The 24,699-nt window shown below is 47.8% G+C and overlaps 1 protein-coding gene across 12 annotated transcripts in view; it reads left to right on the forward strand.

The window, feature by feature from the left end:
• Nucleotides 1-24,699, forward strand: part of LOC118938861 (glutamate receptor-interacting protein 1-like) — a 738,669-nt gene that overhangs the window by 563,942 nt on the left and 150,028 nt on the right. For all 12 annotated transcript variants that reach the window (XM_036945416.1, XM_036945417.1, XM_036945409.1 and 9 more), the window contains 4 exons: nucleotides 3,404-3,549; nucleotides 11,416-11,499; nucleotides 12,185-12,260; nucleotides 14,697-14,842. In XM_036945416.1, the coding sequence (XP_036801311.1) occupies nucleotides 3,404-3,549; nucleotides 11,416-11,499; nucleotides 12,185-12,260; nucleotides 14,697-14,842 (452 nt within the window). The remainder of the gene's footprint in view (nucleotides 1-3,403; nucleotides 3,550-11,415; nucleotides 11,500-12,184; nucleotides 12,261-14,696; nucleotides 14,843-24,699) is intronic.

The raw sequence follows: 24,699 nt of genomic DNA on the forward strand, positions 1-24,699 counted from the left end.
ACACACACACACACACGCACACGCACGCACGCACGCACGCACGCACACACATACAGAACACACATACACAACACACACACACACACACACACACACACACACACACACACACACACACACACACACACACACACACACATGAGCGTGTGGATTGTATAGAAAGATAGGAAGGGTGTGTGTGTGTTCTGTATGTGTGTGTGTGTTCGTGTGTGTGTGTGTGTTCTGTATGTGTGTGTATGTGTGTTCTGTATGTGTGTTCAGTATGTGTGTGTGTATGTATGTGTGTGTGTGTGTGTTCAGTGTTAGTGTGTGTGTGTGTGTGTGTGTGTGTGTGTGTGTGTGTGTGTGTGTGTTAGCTATATAAATTGATGCTGTTTAAAACACCACTCTCCTCCCTCCTGTCAGCTGCTGACTGGTTCATTGAACTCACAGGTCACATCTGATTCCTCATTTTACACGCTCTGACAACTGCTCCTCTCCATCACACTGAGAGAGAGAGAGAGAGGGAGAGAGAGAGAGAGAGAGGGATGTAGGGATGGGAGGGAGAGAGAGAGAGAGAGATAGAGAGAGGGATGTAGGGATGGGAGGGAGGGAGAGAGAGAGAGGGAGGGAGGGAAAGAGAGGGATGTAGGGAAGGGAGGGAGAGAGAGAGAGAGAGAGAGGAATGTAGGGATGGGAGGGAGAGAGAGAGAGAGAGAGAGAGAGAGGGAAAGAGAGAAAGAGAGAGGAATGTAGGGATAGAAGGGAGGGTGAGAGAGAGAGAGGGGGATGTAGGGATGGAAGGGAGTACACTACGGAAAAAGAAGGAACAGCATGTCAGAAATCAGCTCAATGTAATTGAAGAATCCATAGACTCTAACCACTTCTGGGAAAATTGGAAAACACTTAACAAACAACAAAACAAATAATTATCTATCCAAAATGGAGATGTATGGGTAAACCACTTCTCCAATCTTTTTGGCTCTATAACAAAGAATAAAGAGCAAAAACATATACATGATCAAATACAGATCTTAGAATCATCTATTAAAGACCAGAACCCACTGGATTCTCCAATTACATTGAATGAGTTACAGGACAAAATAAAAACCCTCCAACCCAAAAAGGCCTGTGGTGTTGATGGTATCCTCAATGAAATGATCAAATATACAGACAACAAATTACAATTGGCTATACTAAAACTCTTTAACATCATCCTTAGCTCTGGCATCTTCCCCAATATTTGGAACCGAGGACTGATCACCCCAATCCACAAAGGTGGAGACAAATTTGACCCCAATAACTACCGTGGAATATGCGTCAACAGCAACCTTGGGAAAATCCTCTGCATTATTATTAACAGCAGACTCGTACATTTCCTCAATGAAAACAATGTACTGAGCAAATGTCAAATTGGCTTTTTACCAAATTACCGTACAACAGACCATGTATTCACCCTGCACACCCTAATTGACAACCAAACAAACCAAAACAAAGGCAAAGTCTTCTCATGCTTTGTTGATTTCAAAAAAGCCTTCGACTCAATTTGGGATGAGGGTCTGCTATACAAACTGATGGAAAGTGGTGTTGGGGGTAAAACATACGACATTATAAAATCCATGTAAACAAACAACAAGTGTGCGGTAAAAATTGGCAAAAAACACACAAATTTCTTCACACAGGGTCGTGGGGTTAGACAGGGATGCAGTTTAAGCCCCACCCTCTTCAACATATATATCAACGAATTGGCGCGGGCACTAGAAAAGTCTGCAGCACCCGGCCTCCCCCTGCTAGAATCCGAAGTCAAATGTCTGCTGTTTGCTGATGATCTGGTGCTTCTGTCACACACTCTCTCTCTGTGTTTCTCCCATCTCCTCATCTCCATATCTTTCTCTCTCTGTGTTTCTCCCATCTCCTCATCTCCATATCTTTCTCTTTCTGTGTTTCTCTCATCTCCTCGTCTCCATATATTTCTCTCTCTGTGTTTCTCTCATCTCCTCGTCTCCATATCTTTCTCTCTCTGTGTTTCTCTCATCTCCTCGTCTCCATATCTTTCTGTGTTTCTCTCATCCTGTCGTCTCCATATCTTTCTCTTTCTGTGTTTCTCTCATCTCCTCGTCTCCATATCTTTCTCTCTCTGTGTTTCTCTCATCTCCTCGTCTCCATATCTTTCTCTGTCTGTGTTTCTCTCATCCTGTCGTCTCCATATCTTTCTGTTTCTGTGTTTCTCCCATCTCCTCGTCTCCATATCTTTCTCTGTCTGTGTTTCTCTCATCCTGTCGTCGCCATATCTTTCTCTCTCTGTGTTTCTCTCATCTCCTCGTCTCCATATCTTTCTGTGTTTCTCTCATCTCCACGTCTCCATATCTTTCTCTTTCTGTGTTTCTCTCATCTCCTCGTCTCCATATCTTTCTGTGTTTCTCTCATCTCCTCGTCTCCATATCTTTCTCTGTCTGTGTTTCGCTCATCTCCTCGTCTCCATATCTTTCTCTTTCTGTGTTTCTCTCATCTCCTCGTCTCCATATCTTTCTCTTTCTGTGTTTCTCTCATCTCCTCGTCTCCATATCTTTCTGTGTTTCTCTCATCTCCTCGTCTCCATATCTTTCTCTTTCTGTGTTTCTCTCATCTCCTCGTCTCCATATCTTTCTCTTTCTGTGTTTCTCTCATCTCCTCGTCTCCATATCTTTCTCTTTCTGTGTTTCTCTCATCTCCTCGTCTCCATATCTTTCTCTGTCTGTGTTTCTCTCATCCTGTCGTCTCCATATCTTTCTCTCTCTGTGTTTCTCTCATCTCCTCGTCTCCATATCTTTCTGTGTTTCTCTCATCTCCACGTCTCCATATCTTTCTCTTTCTGTGTTTCTCTCATCTCCTCGTCTCCATATCTTTCTGTGTTTCTCTCATCTCCTCGTCTCCATATCTTTCTCTCTCTGTGTTTCTCTCATCTCCTCGTCTCCATATCTTTCTCTTTCTGTGTTTCTCTCATCTCCTCGTCTCCATATCTTTCTCTTTCTGTGTTTCTCTCATCTCCTCGTCTCCATATCTTTCTGTGTTTCTCTCATCTCCTCGTCTCCATATCTTTCTCTTTCTGTGTTTCTCTCATCTCCTCGTCTCCATATCTTTCTCTTTCTGTGTTTCTCTCATCTCCTCGTCTCCATATCTTTCTCTTTCTGTGTTTCTCTCATCTCCTCGTCTCCATATCTTTCTCTGTCTGTGTTTCTCTCATCCTGTCGTCTCCATATCTTTCTCTCTCTGTGTTTCTCTCATCTCCTCGTCTCCATATCTTTCTGTGTTTCTCTCATCCTGTCGTCTCCATATCTTTCTCTTTCTGTGTTTCTCTCTTCTTCTGTTCTGATTGTCTCAATCTCTTTCCCTCTCTCTGTCTTCCTCCCCTCCTCTACCACACCATCCATCTCTCTCTGTGTAGGAGTGACCAGCTCAACGTGGGCGACTACATCAAGTCTGTAAATGGGATCAATCTGACCAAGTTCCGTCACGACGAGATCATCAGCCTGCTGAAGAACGTCGGAGAACGCGTGGTTCTAGAGGTGGAATACGAGCTGCCACCTGTCTGTGAGTTCTACTGTTTTAGGACCACGTTGTTATACATGATACAGTCCTTCATAGTCAGTGATACATTATGTTGATCTAATTGGTTCAATAGATACATTAGTCCTGTTGATCTGATTGGTTCAATAGATACATTAGTCCTGTTGATCTGACTGGTTCAATAGATACATTCGTCCTGTTGATCTGATTGGTTCAGTAGATACATTAGTCCTGTTGATCTGATTGGTTCAATATATACATTAGTCCTGTTGAGCTGATTGGTTCAATAGATAGGTTGGTTCAATAGATAAATACTAATCAATAGAATTGGATGAGTATAGAGTCAAGCTGGATGTATACTAGATGAAACTGGATCTTCCGCCTGAAGTCAGAGTCCTGAGTTCCCACAATTCCTTTGTTCCGTTCAAAGCCACCTTTACCAAACACACCTCACCTCGGTGTCTTTTCCTTTCATGTCTCCTCTCCCTGGTCTGATGCAGAGCTTTACATTCAGGCAGACTGTGTAATGATGTCTCCTCTCCCAGACAGACTGTGTAATGATGTCTCCTCTCCCAGACTGTGTAATGATGTCTCCTCTCTCAGACTGTGTAATGATGTCTCCTCTCCCAGACTGTGTAATGATGTCTCCTCTCCCAGACAGACTGTGTAATGTCTCCTCTCCCAGACAGACTGTGTAATGATGTCTCCTCTCCCAGACAGACTGTGTAATGATGTCTCCTCTCTCAGACTGTGTAATGATGTCTCCTCTCCCAGACTGTGTAATGATGTATCCTCTCCCAGACAGACTGTGTAATGATGTCTCCTCTCCCACACTGTGTAATGATGTCTCCTCTCTCAGACTGTGTAATGATGTCTCCTCTCCCAGACTGTGTAATGATGTCTCCTCTCCCAGACGGTGTAATGATGTCTCCTCTCCCAGACAGACTGTGTAATGATGTCTCCTCTCCCAGGCTGTGTAATGATGTCTCCTCTCCCAGACAGGCTGTGTAATGATGTCTCCTCTCCCAGGCTGTGTAATGATGTCTCCTCTCCCAGACTGTGTAATGATGTCTCCTCTCCCAGACTGTGTAATGATGTCTCCTCTCCCAGACTGTGTAATGATGTCTCCTCTCCCAGACTGTGTAATGATGTCTCCTCTCCCAGACTGTGTAATGATGTCTCCTCTCCCAGACTGTGTAATGATGTCTCCTCTCCCAGACAGACTGTGTAATGATGTCTCCTCTCCCAGACTGTGTAATGGTGTCTCCTCTCACAGACAGACTGTGTAATGATGTCTCCTCTCCTATCCCAGGCTGTGTAATGATGTCTCCTCTCCTCTCCCAGACTTTGTAATGATGTCTCCTCTCCTATCCCAGACAGTGTAATGATGTCTCCTCTCTCAGGCTGTGTAATGATGTCTCCTCTCCTCTCCCAGGCTGTGTAATGATGTCTCCTCTCCCAGACTGTGTAATGATGTCTCCTCTCCCAGACTGTGTAATGATGTCTCCTCTCCCAGGCTGTGTAATGATGTCTCCTCTCCCAGACTGTGTAATGATGTCTCCTCTCCCAGACTGTGTAATGATGTCTCCTCTCCCAGACTGTGTAATGATGTCTCCTCTCCCAGACTGTGTAATGATGTCTCCTCTCCCAGACTGTGTAATGATGTCTCCTCTCCCAGGCTGTGTAAAATGTCTCCTCTCCCAGACAGACTGTGTAATGATGTCTCCTCTCTCAGACTGTGTAATGATGTCTCCTCTCCCAGGCTGTGTAATGATGTCTCCTCTCCCAGACTGTGTAATGATGTATCCTCTCCCAGGCTGTGTAATGATGTCTCCTCTCTCAGACAGACTGTGTAATGATGTCTCCTCTCCCAGACTGTGTAATGATGTCTCCTCTCTCAGACTGTGTAATGATGTCTCATCTCCCAGACTGTGTAATGATGTCTCCTCTCCCAGACAGACTGTGTAATGATGTCTCCTCTCTCAGACTGTGTAATGATGTCTCCTCTCCCAGACTGTGTAATGATGTCTCCTCTCCCAGACAGGCTGTGTAATGATGTCTCCTCTCCCAGACAGACTGTGTAATGATGTCTCCTCTCTCAGACTGTGTAATGATGTCTCCTCTCTCAGACTGTGTAATGATGTCTCATCTCCCAGACTGTGTAATGATGTCTCCTCTCCCAGACAGATTGTGTAATGATGTCTCCTCTCTCAGACTGTGTAATGATGTCTCCTCTCCCAGACTGTGTAATGATGTCTCCTCTCCCAGACAGACTGTGTAATGATGTCTCCTCTCTCAGACAGGCTGTGTAATGATGTCTCCTCTCCCAGGCTGTGTAATGATGTCTCCTCTCCCAGACTGTATAGTGATGTCTCCTCTCCCAGGCTTTGTAATGATGTCTCCTCTACCAGACAGGCTGTGTAATGATGTCTCCTCTCCCAGACAGGCTGTGTAATGATGTCTCCTCTCCCAGGCAGACTGTGTAATGATGTCTCCTCTCCCAGACAGACTCTGTAATGATGTCTCCTCTCCCAGACAGGCTGTGTAATGATGTCTCCTCTCCCAGACAGACTGTGTAATGATGTCTCCTCTCCCAGACAGACTGTGTAATGATGTCTCCTCTCCCAGACAGACTGTGTAATGATGTCTCCTCTCCCAGACAGACTGTGTAATGATGTCTCCTCTCTCAGACAGACTGTGTAATGATGTCTCCTCTCCCAGACTGTGTAATGATGTCTCCTCTCCCAGACTGTGTAATGATGTCTCCTCTCCCAGACTGTGTAATGATGTCTCCTCTCTCAGACTGTGTAATGATGTAACTGTGGAGGTAGTGATGTGTTCATATAGTGTTTGCTCCTCTCTCCCAGACTGTGTAATGATGTCTCCTCTCCCAGGCTGTGTAATGATGTCTCCTCTCCCAGGCTGTGTAATGATGTCTCCTCTCCCAGACTGTGTAATGATGTCTCCTCTCCCAGACTGTGTAATGATGTCTCCTCTCCCAGACTGTGTAATGTCCTCTCCCAGACTGTGTAATGATGTCTCCTCTCCCAGACTGTGTAATGATGTCTCCTCTCCCAGACTGTGTAATGATGTCTCCTCTCCCAGACTGTGTAATGATGTCTCCTCTCCCAGACTGTGTAATGTCCTCTCCCAGACTGTGTAATGATGTCTCCTCTCCCAGACTGTGTAATGATGTCTCCTCTCCCAGGCTGTGTAATGATGTCTCCTCTCCCAGACTGTGTAATGATGTCTCCTCTCCCAGGCTGTGTAATGATGTCTCCTCTCCCAGACTGTGTAATGATGTCTCCTCTCCCAGACTGTGTAATGATGTCTCCTCTCCCAGACTGTGTAATGATGTCTCCTCTCCCAGACTGTGTAATGATGTCTCCTCTCCCAGGCTGTGTAATGATGTCTCCTCTCCCAGACTGTGTAATGATGTCTCCTCTCCCAGACTGTGTAATGATGTAACTGTGGAGGTAGTGATGTGTTTATATAGTGTTTGCTCCTCTCTCCCAGACTGTGTAATGATGTCTCCTCTCTCCCAGACTGTGTAATGATGTCTCCTCTCCCAGACTGTGTAATGTCCTCTCCCAGACTGTGTAATGATGTCTCCTCTCTCTCAGACTGTGTAATGATGTCTCCTCTCCCAGACTGTGTAATGGTGTAACTGTGGAGGTAGTGATGTGTTCATATAGTGTTTGCTCCTCTCTCCCAGGCTATGTAACGATGTCTCCTCTCTCCCAGACTGTGTAATGATGTCTCCTCTCCCAGACTGTGTAATGTCCTCTCCCAGACTGTGTAATGATGTCTCCTCTCTCTCAGACTGTGTAATGATGTCTCCTCTCCCAGACTGTGTAATGATGTCTCCTCTCTCCCAGACTGTGTAATGATGCCTCCTCTCCCAGGCTGTGTAATGATGTCTCCTCTCCCAGACTGTGTAATGTCCTCTCCCAGACTGTGTAATGATGTCTCCTCTCTCCCAGACTGTGTAATGATGTCTCCTCTCCCAGACTGTGTAATGATGTCTCCTCTCTCAGACTGTGTAATGATGTCTCCTCTCCCAGACTGTGTAATGATGTCTCCTCTCCCAGACAGACTGTGTAATGTCTCCTCTCCCAGACAGACTGTGTAATGATGTCTCCTCTCCCAGACAGACTGTGTAATGATGTCTCCTCTCTCAGACTGTGTAATGATGTCTCCTCTCCCAGACTGTGTAATGATGTATCCTCTCCCAGACAGACTGTGTAATGATGTCTCCTCTCCCACACTGTGTAATGATGTCTCCTCTCTCAGACTGTGTAATGATGTCTCCTCTCCCAGACTGTGTAATGATGTCTCCTCTCCCAGACGGTGTAATGATGTCTCCTCTCCCAGACAGACTGTGTAATGATGTCTCCTCTCCCAGGCTGTGTAATGATGTCTCCTCTCCCAGACAGGCTGTGTAATGATGTCTCCTCTCCCAGGCTGTGTAATGATGTCTCCTCTCCCAGACTGTGTAATGATGTCTCCTCTCCCAGACTGTGTAATGATGTCTCCTCTCCCAGACTGTGTAATGATGTCTCCTCTCCCAGACTGTGTAATGATGTCTCCTCTCCCAGACTGTGTAATGATGTCTCCTCTCCCAGACTGTGTAATGATGTCTCCTCTCCCAGACAGACTGTGTAATGATGTCTCCTCTCCCAGACTGTGTAATGGTGTCTCCTCTCACAGACAGACTGTGTAATGATGTCTCCTCTCCTATCCCAGGCTGTGTAATGATGTCTCCTCTCCTCTCCCAGACTTTGTAATGATGTCTCCTCTCCTATCCCAGACAGTGTAATGATGTCTCCTCTCTCAGGCTGTGTAATGATGTCTCCTCTCCTCTCCCAGGCTGTGTAATGATGTCTCCTCTCCCAGACTGTGTAATGATGTCTCCTCTCCCAGACTGTGTAATGATGTCTCCTCTCCCAGGCTGTGTAATGATGTCTCCTCTCCCAGACTGTGTAATGATGTCTCCTCTCCCAGACTGTGTAATGATGTCTCCTCTCCCAGACTGTGTAATGATGTCTCCTCTCCCAGACTGTGTAATGATGTCTCCTCTCCCAGACTGTGTAATGATGTCTCCTCTCCCAGGCTGTGTAAAATGTCTCCTCTCCCAGACAGACTGTGTAATGATGTCTCCTCTCTCAGACTGTGTAATGATGTCTCCTCTCCCAGGCTGTGTAATGATGTCTCCTCTCCCAGACTGTGTAATGATGTATCCTCTCCCAGGCTGTGTAATGATGTCTCCTCTCTCAGACAGACTGTGTAATGATGTCTCCTCTCCCAGACTGTGTAATGATGTCTCCTCTCTCAGACTGTGTAATGATGTCTCATCTCCCAGACTGTGTAATGATGTCTCCTCTCCCAGACAGACTGTGTAATGATGTCTCCTCTCTCAGACTGTGTAATGATGTCTCCTCTCCCAGACTGTGTAATGATGTCTCCTCTCCCAGACAGGCTGTGTAATGATGTCTCCTCTCCCAGACAGACTGTGTAATGATGTCTCCTCTCTCAGACTGTGTAATGATGTCTCCTCTCTCAGACTGTGTAATGATGTCTCATCTCCCAGACTGTGTAATGATGTCTCCTCTCCCAGACAGATTGTGTAATGATGTCTCCTCTCTCAGACTGTGTAATGATGTCTCCTCTCCCAGACTGTGTAATGATGTCTCCTCTCCCAGACAGACTGTGTAATGATGTCTCCTCTCTCAGACAGGCTGTGTAATGATGTCTCCTCTCCCAGGCTGTGTAATGATGTCTCCTCTCCCAGACTGTATAGTGATGTCTCCTCTCCCAGGCTTTGTAATGATGTCTCCTCTACCAGACAGGCTGTGTAATGATGTCTCCTCTCCCAGACAGGCTGTGTAATGATGTCTCCTCTCCCAGGCAGACTGTGTAATGATGTCTCCTCTCCCAGACAGACTCTGTAATGATGTCTCCTCTCCCAGACAGGCTGTGTAATGATGTCTCCTCTCCCAGACAGACTGTGTAATGATGTCTCCTCTCCCAGACAGACTGTGTGATGATGTCTCCTCTCCCAGACAGACTGTGTAATGATGTCTCCTCTCCCAGACAGACTGTGTAATGATGTCTCCTCTCTCAGACAGACTGTGTAATGATGTCTCCTCTCCCAGACTGTGTAATGATGTCTCCTCTCCCAGACTGTGTAATGATGTCTCCTCTCCCAGACTGTGTAATGATGTCTCCTCTCTCAGACTGTGTAATGATGTAACTGTGGAGGTAGTGATGTGTTCATATAGTGTTTGCTCCTCTCTCCCAGACTGTGTAATGATGTCTCCTCTCCCAGGCTGTGTAATGATGTCTCCTCTCCCAGGCTGTGTAATGATGTCTCCTCTCCCAGACTGTGTAATGATGTCTCCTCTCCCAGACTGTGTAATGATGTCTCCTCTCCCAGACTGTGTAATGTCCTCTCCCAGACTGTGTAATGATGTCTCCTCTCCCAGACTGTGTAATGATGTCTCCTCTCCCAGACTGTGTAATGATGTCTCCTCTCCCAGACTGTGTAATGATGTCTCCTCTCCCAGACTGTGTAATGTCCTCTCCCAGACTGTGTAATGATGTCTCCTCTCCCAGACTGTGTAATGATGTCTCCTCTCCCAGGCTGTGTAATGATGTCTCCTCTCCCAGACTGTGTAATGATGTCTCCTCTCCCAGGCTGTGTAATGATGTCTCCTCTCCCAGACTGTGTAATGATGTCTCCTCTCCCAGACTGTGTAATGATGTCTCCTCTCCCAGACTGTGTAATGATGTCTCCTCTCCCAGACTGTGTAATGATGTCTCCTCTCCCAGGCTGTGTAATGATGTCTCCTCTCCCAGACTGTGTAATGATGTCTCCTCTCCCAGACTGTGTAATGATGTAACTGTGGAGGTAGTGATGTGTTTATATAGTGTTTGCTCCTCTCTCCCAGACTGTGTAATGATGTCTCCTCTCTCCCAGACTGTGTAATGATGTCTCCTCTCCCAGACTGTGTAATGTCCTCTCCCAGACTGTGTAATGATGTCTCCTCTCTCTCAGACTGTGTAATGATGTCTCCTCTCCCAGACTGTGTAATGGTGTAACTGTGGAGGTAGTGATGTGTTCATATAGTGTTTGCTCCTCTCTCCCAGGCTATGTAACGATGTCTCCTCTCTCCCAGACTGTGTAATGATGTCTCCTCTCCCAGACTGTGTAATGTCCTCTCCCAGACTGTGTAATGATGTCTCCTCTCTCTCAGACTGTGTAATGATGTCTCCTCTCCCAGACTGTGTAATGATGTCTCCTCTCTCCCAGACTGTGTAATGATGCCTCCTCTCCCAGGCTGTGTAATGATGTCTCCTCTCCCAGACTGTGTAATGTCCTCTCCCAGACTGTGTAATGATGTCTCCTCTCCCAGACTGTGTAATGATGTCTCCTCTCTCAGACTGTGTAATGATGCCTCCTCTCTCAGACTGTGTAATGATGTCTCCTCTCTCAGACTGTGTAATGATGTCTCCTCTCTCCCAGACTGTGTAATGATGTCTCCTCTCCCAGACTGTGTAATGATGTCTCCTCTCTCAGACTGTGTAATGATGCCTCCTCTCTCAGACTGTGTAATGATGTCTCCTCTCTCCCAGACTGTGTAATGATGTCTCCTCTCCCAGACTGTGTAATGATGCCTCCTCTCTCAGACTGTGTAATGATGCCTCCTCTCCCAGGCTGTGTAATGATGTCTCCTCTCTCAGACTGTGTAATGATGTCTCCTCTCCCAGACTGTGTAATGATGTCTCCTCTCCCAGACTGTGTAATGATGCCTCCTCTCCCAGACTGTGTAATGATGTAACTGTGGAGGTAGTGATGTGTTCATATAGTGTTTGCTCCTCTCTCCTCAGCTGTTCAGGGCTCTGGGCTGATGTTCAAAAGCGTTGAGGTGACTCTGCACAAAGAAGGCAATACGTTCGGCTTTGTCATCCGAGGTACGTGTGTGTGTGTGTGTGTGTGTGTGTGTGTGTGTGTGTGTGTGTGTGTGTGTGTGTGTGTGTGTGTGTGTGTGTGTGTTTGTGTGTGTGTGAAGCCGTTTGACTGGGGTACGGAGGAAAGGAAAGTGATCTGAATATGACTACAGAATAGGACCTTCTAGTTGACTCTATTTACCCAGTTGGAATGAGGCTTCATTAAAACGAATAGGAACAAACTTTTAGAAATGTGACCTAAATAGCACCCTATTCCCTACACTGCTAATTTTAGGGTTCATAGGGCTCTGGTCAAAAGTAGTGCACTATATAGGGAATAGGGTTCCATTTGTGATGCTCCCTTGGTGAATTATCCTCGGTCTTTGAAGAGAGGGAAGTTAACTTGAAGGTCGACGCTACAGAGATGTTGCCACAGCTCATTACTCTCCGTCATCAATTCTACAAGTGTGTTGAAGTATTCAATTGCCCTTTCTGTTTCTAAATCAATAAGTCCTTCCTGCCGTGAAAGCCAATGTATTGCTACTGTGTTTCCTGTGTAGAAGTTTCATTTAAACAGTTTTCCTTTGTGATCAGGTACTACAGTATTACCTTGGTTCTTCAGTGATCTCTTATAGCACAAATCAATTATATGTATCCTTGGTTACCGTACCCACCTGTTTGTGTGATAACTGTCTGTTGGTTGGTTTAGGAGGAGCCCACGAGGACAGGAACAAATCCCGCCCCGTTGTCATAACGACGATCAGGCCAGGTGGACCTGCTGACAGGTGAGATGTTGTATCACTGACTAGACATGAGTAGCAGATCACAGATAGTGCTGGTGTATCAGAGTCTAGACATGAGTAGCAGATCACAGATAGTGCTGCTGTATCAGAGTCTAGACATGAGTAGCAGATCACAGATAGTTCTGGTGTATCAGAGTCTAGACATGAGTAGCAGATCACAGATAGTGCTGCTGTATCAGAGTCTAGACATGAGTAGCAGATCACAGATAGTGCTGCTGTATCAGAGTCTAGACATGAGTAGCAGATCACAGATAGTGCTGCTGTATCAGAGTCTAGACATGAGTAGCAGATCACAGATAGTGCTGCTGTATCAGAGTCTAGACATGAGTAGCAGATCACAGATAGTGCTGCTGTATCAGAGTCTAGACATGAGTAGCAGATCACAGATAGTGCTGGTGTATCAGAGTCTAGACATGAGTAGCAGATCACAGATAGTGCTGGTGTATCAGATTCTAGACATGAGTAGCAGATCACAGATAGTTCAATGATCTGACTTGTATCCATTCATTGTGACATTACTTTGACCTTGTTTGAAACATCAGCAGAGTTCAAGGTTAAGGTGTAGAGCAGTGGTCCCCAAACGTGTTATTGTCCCGTACCCCTTTGCGTACCCTCTCAAATGTTGTTTTTGCCCTCATTGTAAGACAGAGAAGAGCTGGGAGAGGAGAGGAGAGGAGGATAGGAGAGGTGTCTCTCTCTCTCTCTCTCTCTCTCTCTCTCTCTCTCTCTCTCTCTCTCCCTTTCCCTCTTGCTCCCTCAATCAATTCAATTAAATTCAATTCAATTCAATTCAAGGGCTTTATTGGCATGGGAAACATGTGTTAACATTGCCAAAGCAAGTGAGGTAGACAACATACAAAGTGAATATATAAAGTGAAAAACAACAAAAATTAACAGTAAACATTACACATACAGAGGTTTCAAAACAGTAAAGACATTACAAATGTCATATTATATATATATACAGTGTATGTATATATACAATCTCTCTCTCTTGCTCCCTCAATCTCTCTCTCTCTCTCTCTCCCTCTTGCTCCCTCAATCTCTCTCTCTATCTCTCTCTTTCCCTCTCTCTCTCTCTATCTCTCCCTCTCTCTCTCCATCTCTCCATCTATCTCTCTCCGTCTTTCTCTGTCTCTCTCCCTCTCTCTCTCTCTCCGTCTCTCTCTCTCTCTCTCTCTCTCCGTCTCTCTCTCTCTCCCTCTCTCCGTCTCTCTCTCCGTCTCCTCCCTCCCTATAAACAGTCTATTAATGGACCGTGTTGAAGGATCAGTCAAGGAAGTCTTTCTAATGACACTCCCCATCCAGCAGCACACTCCCTATCCAGCAGCACACTCCCCATCCAGCAACACACTCCCCATCCAGCAGCACACTCCCCATCCAGCAGCACACTCCCTATCCAGCAGCACACTCCCCATCCAGCAGCACACTCCCCATCCAGCAGCACACTCCCCATCCAGCAGCACACTCCCCATCCAGCAGCACACTCCCTATCCAGCAGCACACTCCCCATCCAGCAACACACTCCCCATCCAGCAGCACACTCCCCATCCAGCAGCACACTCCCTATCCAGCAGCACACTCCCCATCCAGCAACACACTCCCCATCCAGCAGCACACTCCCCATCCAGCAGCACACTCCCTATCCAGCAGCACACTCCCCATCCAGCAGCACACTCCCCATCCAGCAGCACACTCCCCATCCAGCAGCACACTCCCCACCCAGCGTTTAAAAGCATCGTCTGGAGGTAGTTTCCACCATGTTAAATCCACCAGGAGAAGTGTGTCTAATCAGGATGTAGCTTCAGTGTTCACACTTCCAGTGAGGAGGAAAGGATTCCATTCTAGCGGTTGTCACAGGTTGTTTCTGATAAAACCTGATCAAAGGCAGAGACAGCGTGGAGATTCATTTCCAGTGTCACATCATGCTGGACGGTTAGCTGTTAGCGGTTAGCTCACCTGTGGAAACCAAATATAGCAATTTATATTTTCTGTCATAGTGGAGAATTCACAGCTCACTGACTGACATCTTCTCTATCCCTCCCCCCCTCTCTCTCTCTTTCTCTCTCTCCTTCCTTCCTTCCCTCCCCTCTCTCCTCCCTCCTTCCTTCCCTCCCCATCTCCTTTCCCTCCCTCCATCCCCTGCCTCTCTCTCCCTCCTTCCCCTCCCCTCCCCCTCTCCTCCCCCTCTCCTCCCCCTCCCCCTCCCCTCTCCCTCCCGCCTTCCCTCCCCCTTCCCTCCCCCTGCCCTCTCCCTCCCCTCTCCTCCCCTTCCCTCCCCCTCTCCTCCCCTTCCCTCCCCTCTCCTCCCCCTCCCTCCTTCCCTCCCTCCCTCTCTCTCCTCCCTCTCTCCCTCCTTCCCTCCCCCTCTCCTCCCCCTCTCCTCTCCCTCCCTCCCTTCCTCTCCTCTCTCCTTAGGGAGGGTACGGTGAAGCCAGGGGACAGGCTCCTGAGTATCGATGGGATCCGTCTTCACGGGACATCCCATGCAGAGGCCATGTCCATCCTCAAACAGTGTGGACAGGAGGCTACGCTACTCATTGAGTATGACGTCTCCATCATGGGTATGTCATGGGAGTGTGTGTGTGTGTGTGTGTGTGTGTGTGTGTGTGTGTGTCCTCAAGAAGCTTGTCATCCAGATGCATATACATTTATATGGTGTTGTCAGGACACTGTCAGGGGGTGTGGGTGGACATGTATATGGTGTTGCCAGGACACTGTCAGGGGGTGTGGGTGGACATGTATATGGTGTTGCCAGGACACTGTCAGGGGGTGTGGGTGGACATTGTCAGGACACTGTCAGGGGGTGTGGGTGAATATTGTCAGGACACTGTCAGGGGGTGTGGGTGGACATTGTCAGGACACTGTCAGGGTGTGTGGGTGGACATTGTCAGGACACTGTCAGGGGGTGTTGGTGGACATGTATATGGTGTTGTCAGGACACTGTCAGGGGGTGTGGGTGGACATTGTCAGGACACTGTCAGGGGGTGTGGGTGGACATTGTCAGGACACTGTCAGGGGGTGTGGGTGGACATTGTCAGGACACTGGCAGGGGGTGTTGGTGGACATTGTCAGGACACTGTCAGGGGGTGTGGGTGGACATTGTCAGGACACTGTCAGGGGGTGTGGGTGGACATTGTCAGGACACTGTCAGGGGGTGTGGGTGGACATTGTCAGGACACTGTCAGTGGGTGTGGGTGGACATTTATATGGTGTTATCAGGACACTGTCAGGGGGTGTGGGTGGACATTGTCAGGACACTGCCAGGGGGTGTGGGTGGACATTGTCAGGACACTGCCAGCCAAAACACAGCCAGAACACAGCCAGATCCCAGCTCTTACAAAAACACAGCCAGAACACAGCCAGATCCCAGCTCTTACAAAACACAGCCAGAACACAGCCAGATCCCAGCCAACAGATCTGACTAAAAGCTGTGTGCATAAAAGCCTTTTTCAGACGCAGAGAAAGATCTGTGATGTGAAACATTGTCAATGAAAAAGAATCACCTGCTGGTCCTCTGCTGGGCTTTGATGTTTCTTTCTACTTTACAGAACGCTGACTTTAAAAACCGCTTGGTGAGAAGGGCAAAACAAAGAGGGATTTAAAAGAGGCAGAAAGTAGCAGGCTGAACGATGTTCATGTTAAATCCTTCCCCGGGCTTCAGTCTATTTTGATCAGTCCACTAAATGTCAGACGAAAACCACCCAAGGAAGGAGAGAGTATGAGAGAGTGAGTTGGCCTATTACCCAGCGTGGGCCTCCGACGTCCCCACAACGTTCTGACAATCAGACGTCACGCGGGTTCCGTTCAGAAGGCCCGCACTGGCCTCTGGGTAATCCTGAAGATTCCGGTGGCGGTGACTTTGTCGTGCTCCGACCTGGAAGTGATAGTTATGTTTTCCTGTCACCGTGTCACAGTCTTACTCGCTGTGCTCGCTGCTCGCTGTGTGTGTGTGTGTGTGTGTGTGTGTGTGTGTGAAAGTACCACTGGACTCAGTGAAGTCTAAGGAAGCAGAATCCTTCATCCTGAGAGACTTTCCTCTGGAGAAAAAGCAAGGTATTGAGTTGACAGTTGGCTGAATGTAGATAACAACCCCTTGAGTTGACAGTTGGCTGAATGTAGATAACAACCCCTTGAGTTGACAGTTGGCTGAATGTAGATAACAACCCCTTGAGTTGACAGTTGGCTGAATATAGAGAACAACCCCTTGAGTTGACAGTTGGCTGAATTTAGATAACAGCCCCTTGAGTTGACAGTTGGCTGAATATAGATAACAACCCCTTGAGTTGACAGTTGGCTGAATGTAGATACCAACCCCTTGAGTTGACAGTTGGCTGAATGTAGATAACAACCCCTTGAGTTGACAGTTGGCTGAATGTAGATAACAGCCCCTTGAGTTGACAGTTGGCTGAATGTAGATAACAACCCCTTGAGTTGACAGTTGGCTGAATGTTGATAACAGCCCCTTGAGTTGACAGTTGGCTGAATGTAGATAACAGCCCCTTGAGTTGACAGTTGGCTGAATATTGATAACAACCCCTTGAGTTGACAGTTGGCTGAATGTAGATAACAACCCCTTGAGTTGACAGTTGGCTGAATGTAGATAACAACCCCTTGAGTTGACAGTTGGCTGAATATTGATAACAACCCCTTGAGTTGACAGTTGGCTGAATGTAGATAACAACCCCTTGAGTTGACAGTTGGCTGAATGTAGATAACAACCCCTTGAGTTGACAGTTGGCTGAATGTAGATAATAACCCCTTGAGTTGACAGTTGGCTGAATATAGATAACAACCCCTTGAGTTGACAGTTGGCTGAATGTAGATAACAACCCCTTGAGTTGACAGTTGGCTGAATATAGATAACAACCCCTTGAGTTGACAGTTGGCTGAATGTAGATAACAACCCCTTGAGTTGACAGTTGGCTGAATGTAGATAACAACCCCTTGAGTTGACAGTTGGCTGAATGTTGATAACAACCCCTTGAGTTGACAGTTGGCTGAATGTAGATAACAACCCCTTGAGTTGACAGTTGGCTGAATATAGATAACAACCCCTTGAGTTGACAGTTGGCTGAATGTAGATAACATCCCCTTGAGTTGACAGTTGGCTGAATGTAGATAACAACCCCTTGAGTTGACAGTTGGCTGAATATAGATAACAACCCCTTGAGTTGACAGTTGGCTGAATGTAGATAACATCCCCTTGAGTTGACAGTTGGCTGAATGTAGATAACATCCCCTTGAGTTGAAACTACGGATTTTATTAAAAAAACTCTCTCACACTTTCATGGTGAAGCAAATCGATTCTCAAGGGAGAAATGGGAGTTGTCTTTTGAAATGTGTTTGTATGATAGATTAGACTTAACATGAAGTTAACAAACAGGTGTGTGCCTATACACAGAGATTTACGGTATATCCCACAAACAGATGTGTGCCTATACACAGAGATTTACGGTATGTCCCAACAAACATATGTGTGCCTATACACAGAGATTTACGGTATGTCCCAACAAACATATGTGTGCCTATACACAGAGATTTACGGTATGTCCCAACAAACAGGTGTGTGCCTATACACAGAGATTTACGGTATATACCACAAACAGATGTGTGCCTATACACAGAGATTTACGGTATGTCCCAACAAACAGGTGTGTGCCCATACACAGAGATTTACGGTATATCCCACAAACAGGTGTGTGCCTATACACAGAGATTTACGGTATGTCCCAACAAACATATGTGTGCCTATACACAGAGATTTACGGTATGTCCCAACAAACATATGTGTGCCTATACATAGAGATTTACGGTATGTCCCAACAAACATATGTGTGCCTATACACAGAGATTTACGGTATGTCCCAACAAACAGGTGTGTGCCTATACATAGAGATTTACGGTATGTCCCAACAAACAGGTGTGTGCCTATACACAGAGATTTACGGTATGTCCCAACAAACAGGTGTGTGCCTATACACGGAGATTTACGGTATGTCCCAACAAACAGGTGTGAGCCTATACACAGAGATTTACGGTATGTCCCAACAAACAGGTGTGTGCCTATACACGGAGATTTACGGTATGTCCCAACAAACAGGTGTGTGCCTATACACAGAGATTTACGGTATGTCCCAACAAACAGGTGTGTGCCTATACACGGAGATTTACGGTATGTCCCAACAAACAGGTGTGTGCCCATACACAGAGATTTACGCTATGTCCCAACAAACAGCCTATACACAGAGCTTTACGGTATCTGCTCGTGGAGACAATTTACGTTTTCTCTCTGAGCGACCCAGGCATGAGAAAAACAGAACGATTAACAACCACCAGTTTGCAAGCCCATTAATCCCTAATATACACCCATAAACTACACACACATACACACAGACACACACAGAGAGAGACAGACACTGAAGCGATGCACAATGACGCAATGATGTGGCCAGGTTATGCTGGTGGTTGTGTGATGAGAAACCGTGTAACATTCCCACACAGCCAGTCTCATCAGTACGTCTCTCTAGAGGACTAGCGGAGGAGAGGAGAGGCAGAGAGATGGAGGAGAGGAGAGGTAGAGAGATTGAGGAGAGGACTGGAGGAGAGGAGAGGTAGAGAGATGGAGGAGAGGACTGGAGGAGAGGAGTGGTAGAGAGATGGAGGAGAGGACTGGAGGAGAGGAGTGGTAGAGAGATGGAGGAGAGGACTGGAGGAGAGGAGAGGTAGAGAGATGGAGGAGAGGAGAGGTAGAGAGATGGAGGAGAGGAGAGGTAGAGAGATGTAGGGATAAAGGGATGGAGGAGAGATGGAGAGATAGAGAGATGGAGGAGAAGACTGGATGAGAGGAGAGGTAGAGAGATGGAGGAGAGGAGAGGTAGAGAGATGGAGGAGAGGTAGAGAGATGGAGGGATAAAGGGATGGAGGAGAGGAGAGGAGAGGTAGAGGGATGGAGGAGAGGAGAGGTAGCGGGATGGAGGAGAGGAGAGGAGAGGTAGAGGGATGGAGGAGAGGAGAGGTAGAGAGATGGAGGGGTAGAGGGATGGAGGAGAGGAGAGGTAGAGGGATGGAGGAGAGGAGAGGTAGAGAGATGGAGGAGAAGACTGGATGAGAGGAGAGGTAGATGGATGGAGGAGAGGACTGGAGGAGAGGAGAGGTAGAGAGATGGAGGAGAAGACTGGATGAGAGGAGAGGTAGAGAGATGGAGGAGAGGAGAGGTAGAGACATGGGGGTAGAGGAATGGAGGAGAGGAGAGGAGAGGTAGAGGGATGGATGAGAGGAGAGGTAGAGAGATGGAGGAGAAGACTGGATGAGAGGAGAGGTAGATGGATGGAGGAGAGGAGAGGTAGAGACATGGGGGTAGAGGAATGGAGGAGAGGAGAGGAGAGGTAGAGGGATGGATGAGAGGAGAGGTAGAGAGATGGAGGAGAAGACTGGATGAGAGGAGAGGTAGATGGATGGAGGAGAGGACTGGAGGAGAGGAGAGGTAGAGAGATGGAGAAGACTGGATGAGAGGAGAGTTAGATGGATGGAGGAGAGGAGAGGTAGAGACATGGGGGTAGAGGAATGGAGGAGAGGAGAGGAGAGGTAGAGGGATGGATGAGAGGAGAGGTAGAGAGATGGAGGAGAAGACTGGATGAGAGGAGAGGTAGAGAGATGGAGGAGAGGAGAGGTAGAGAGATGGGGGTAGAGGAATGGAGGAGAGGAGAGGAGAGGTAGAGAGATGGATGAGAGGAGAGGTAGAGGGATGGAGGAGAGGAGCGATAAAGAGATGGAGGAGAAGACTGGATGAGAGGAGAGGTAGAGGGATGGAGGAGAGGAGCGATAAAGAGATGGAGGAGAAGACTGGATGAGAGGAGAGGTAGAGGGATGGAGGAGAGGAGCGATAAAGAGATGGAGGAGAAGACTGGATGAGAGGAGAGGTAGAGGGATGGAGGAGAGGAGCGATAAAGAGATGGGGGTAGAGGAATGGAGGAAAGGACTGGAGGAGAGGAGAGGTAGAGAGATGGAGGAGAGGAGAGGTAGAGAGATGGAGGAGAGGAGAGGTAGAGAGATGGAGGAGAGGAGAGGTAGAGGGATGGAAGGTGGTGTTTTATCACCAATCATGAATGAAACAATCTCCAGGCTGCATCAATAATGTGAGCCCATTAATTTTTCATCAGATAGCTCTTAGCATGGGCAGGAACAGACAGGAGAAGACGAGGGAATGATATGTGTAGGAAATACAGGGAGGACAGGGGCATATAGATATGTAGGGGAGACAGGAGCAAATAGATATGTAGGGAAGACAGGGGGAGGTATGGTTACTGGGGGATTGTTGCTTGGATGAATGGTGATGGGGAAGAGGGAGAGAGAGAGAGAGTGAGGGAGAGAGAGAGGGAGAGAGGGAGAGAGAGGGTGGAGAGTGATGGGTAGAGGGGAAGAGGGAGAGAGAGGGAGGGGTAGAGGGGAAGAGGGAGGGAGAGAGGGAGATAGGGAGAGGGGAAGAGGGAGAGAGAGGGAGGGAGAGAGATGGGTAGAGGGGAAGAGGGAGAGAGAGGGAGGGGTAGAGGGGAAGAGGGAGGGAGAGAGGGAGAGAGAGGGAGAGGGGAAGAGGGAGAGAGAGATGGGTAGAGGGGAAGAAGGAGAGAGAGGATGGAAAAGGATAAATAATAGTGTAGGAGGGGAGCGTGAGAGAAGCCTGTGGGGGAATACAGGTTAGCTGCTAGCACATCAACAACACCTCTGTTCAGAGAGAGAGAGAGAGAGAGAGAGACAGAGAGACAGACAGGAAGAGAGAAAGACAGAGGGAGAGAGAGCGACAGAGAGAGAGAGAGAGAGAGAGAGACGGAGAGAGAGACAGAGAGAGAGACACTGAGAGAGAGAGAGAGAGAGAGAGAGAGAGAGAGAGAGAGAGAGAGAGAGAGAGAGAGAGAGAGAGAGACAGAGGGGTAATAATAATTGCCTGAATCCTTGTGGGTTTTCCTACTGCTTGTATTATATTAACATCCCTTCTGAGAGGCAAGAAAACACACGATAATGTTTGTTTTGTTGAGCGTGTGGTTTGCAAAGAAGGCTTGGAAAGGTGTGTGTGTGTGTTCAGTGTGTGTGACAGTACAGTACCAGTCAAAAGTTTGGACACACCTACTCATTCAAGGGTTTTTCTTTATTTTTACTATTTTCTACATTGTAGAATAAAACATCAAAACTATGAAATAACACATATGGAATAATTTAGGAACCGAAAAAGTGTTGAACAAATCTAAATATATTTTAGATTTTATATCATTCAAAGTAGCCACCCTTTGCCTTGATGACAGATTTGCACACTCTTGGCATGTCATGTCTCAAGCATCATTAAACATGTAGAGAACAGAATAAGGGGAGGGGTGAGGGGTGTAGAGACCAGAATAAGGGGAGTGGTGTAGAGACCAGAATAAGGGGAGGGGTGAGGGGTGTAGAGAACAGAATAAGGGGAGGGGTGAGGGGTGTAGAGAACAGAATAAGGGGAGGGGTGTAGAGACCAGAATAAGGGGAGGGGTGAGGGGTGTAGAGACCAGAATAAGGGGAGTGGTGTAGAGACCAGAATAAGGGGAGGGGTGAGGGGTGTAGAGAACAGAATAAGGGGAGGGGTGAGGGGTGTAGAGAACAGAATAAGGGGAGGGGTGTAGAGACCAGAATAAGGGGAGGGGTGAGGGGTGTAGAGACCAGAATAAGGGGAGTGGTGTAGAGACCAGAATAAGGGGAGGGGTGAGGGGTGTAGAGAACAGAATAAGGGGAGGGGTGAGGGGTGTAGAGAACAGAATAAGGGGAGGGGTGTAGAGACCAGAATAAGGGGAGGGGTGTAGAGACCAGAATAAGGGGAGTGGTGTAGAGACCAGAATAAGGGGAGGTGTGTAGAGACCAGAATAAGGGGAGGGGTGAGGGGTGTAGAGACCAGAATAAGGGGAGGGGTGTAGAGACCAGAATAAGGGGAGGGATGTAGAGACCAGAATAAGGGGAGTGGTGTAGAGGCCAGAATAAGGGGAGTGGTTTAGAGACCAGAATAAGGGGAGTGGTTTAGAGACCAGAATAAGGGGAGGGGTGTAGAGACCAGAATAAGGGGAGTGGTGTTGAGACCAGAATAAGGGGAGTGGTGTAGAGACCAGAATAAGGGGAGGGGTGTAGAGACCAGAATAAGGGGAGTGGTGTAGAGACCAGAATAAGGGGAAGGGGTGTAGAGACCAGAATAAGGGGAGTGGTGTAGAGACCAGAATAAGGGGAGGGGTGTAGAGACCAGAATAAGGGGAGGGGTGTAGAGACCAGAATAAGGGGAGGGGTGTAGAGACCAGAATAAGGGGGGGGGGGGGGTGTAGAGACCAGAATAAGGGGAGGGGTGTAGAGACCAGAATAAGGGGAGGGGTGAGAGGTGTAGAGACCAGAATAAGGGGAGGGGGGAGGGGTGTAGAGACCAGAATAAGGGGAGGGGTGTAGAGACCAGAATAAGGGGAGGGGTGTAGAGACCAGAATAAGAGGAGGGGTGTAGAGACCAGAATAAGGGGAGTGGTGTAGAGACCAGAATAAGGGGAGTGGTTTAGAGACCATAATTAGGGGAGGGGTTTAGAGACCAGAATAAAGGGAAGGGGTGTAGAGACCAGAATAAGGGGAGTGGTGTAGAGACCAGAATAAGGGGAGTGGTTTAGAGACCAGAATAAGGGGAGGGGTGTAGAGACCAGAATAAGGGGAGTGGTGTAGAGACCAGAATAAGGGGAGTGGTGTAGAGACCAGAATAAGGGGAGGTGTGTAGAGACCAGAATAAGGGGAGGGGTGAGGGGTGTAGAGACCAGAATAAGGGGAGTGGTGTAGAGACCAGAATAAGGGGAGGGGTGAGTGGTGTAGAGACCAGAATAGGGAGTGGGGTGTAGAGACCAGAATAAGGGGAGGGGTGTAGAGACCAGAATAAGGGGAGGGGTGTGGAGTACAGAATAAGGGGAGGGGTGTAGAGACCAGAATAAGGGGAGGGGTGTAGAGACCAGAATAAGGGGAGGGGTGAGGGGTGTAGAGACCAGAATAAGGGGAGTGGTGTAGGTAACTAAGGGGAGGCTGTATCTGAGCCTGGTACACCCCAGCTGTTGGGTAACTAAGGAGAGGCTGTATCTGAGCCTGGTACACCCCAGCTGTTGGGTAACTAAGGGGGAGGGGGGGGGGGGCTGTATCTGAGCCTGGTACACCCCAGCTGTTGGGTAACTAAGGGGAGGCTGTATCTGAGCCTGGTACACCCCAGCTGTTGGGTAACTAAGGGGAGGCTGTATCTGAGCCTGGTACACCCCAGCTGTTGGGTAACTAAGGGGAGGCTGTATCTGAGCCTGGTACACCCCAGCTGTTGGGTAACTAAGGGGAGGCTGTATCTGAGCCTGGTACACCCCAGCTGTTGGGTAACTAAGGGGAGGCTGTATCTTAGCCTGGTACACCCCAGCTGTTTGGTAACTAAGGGGAGGTGTATCTGAGCCTGGTACACCCCAGCTGTTGGGTAACTAAGGGGAGGTGTATCTGAGCCTGGTACACCCCAGCTGTTGGGTAACTAAGGGGAGGTGTATCTGAGGCTGGTACACCCCAGCTGTTGGGTAACTAAGGGGAGGCTGTATCTGAGCCTGGTACAACCCAGCTGTTGGGTAACTAAGGGGAGGCTGTATCTTAGCCTGGTACACCCCAGCTGTTGGGTAACTAAGGGGAGGCTGTATCTGAGCCTGGTACACCCCAGCTGTTGGGTAACTAAGGGGAGGCTGTATCTGAGCCTGGTACACCCCAGCTGTTGGGTAACTAAGGGGAGGTGTATCTGAGCCTGGTACACCCCAGCTGTTGGGTAACTAAGGGGAGGCTGTATCTTAGCCTGGTACACCCCAGCTGTTGGGTAACTAAGGGGAGGCTGTATCTGAGCCTGGTACACCCCAGCTGTGCTTTATTGGTTCAGACAGGTTATACCTGACGAGAGGCTTTTTCTTTTTAATGCTGACATTTTGAAGACAGATCTTTGTATATATATTTTGTAAATATCACCATCTTCCTTGATACACCAGCGCTCTGTAAATAAATCCTCATTTGCACCTCTTCCTGCCTGTCTCCTGCTGAATCTGTGTCCTTACGACGGCTCGAAGGAACCTGTGTTACACGAATACAGATATCACAGCCAACCTGTCACTTCAAAAGCACCCAGTGATCTCCGAGTCTCTGCATTTCAATGTTATGTTTTTTTTTTTTTGTGGGAGAGCGTGATGTAAGCAGAATTTAATATAATTCCATTTGCACGAACCCCCCCCCCCCCCAAAAATGGTTCCCCCCGGCTCATTTTAACTACCCATTTAGTCAGTTTATCCTAGCCGGGTCTGCTCTGTGGAGTGAAATCACTAAAACACACAGACAGTTCATAGTTCATAGTTCTTCAGATGTTTTGAACATTAGATGC

Source organism: Oncorhynchus mykiss, chromosome 15 (assembly GCF_013265735.2).
Source record: "Oncorhynchus mykiss isolate Arlee chromosome 15, USDA_OmykA_1.1, whole genome shotgun sequence".
NCBI lineage: Eukaryota > Metazoa > Chordata > Actinopteri > Salmoniformes > Salmonidae > Oncorhynchus > Oncorhynchus mykiss.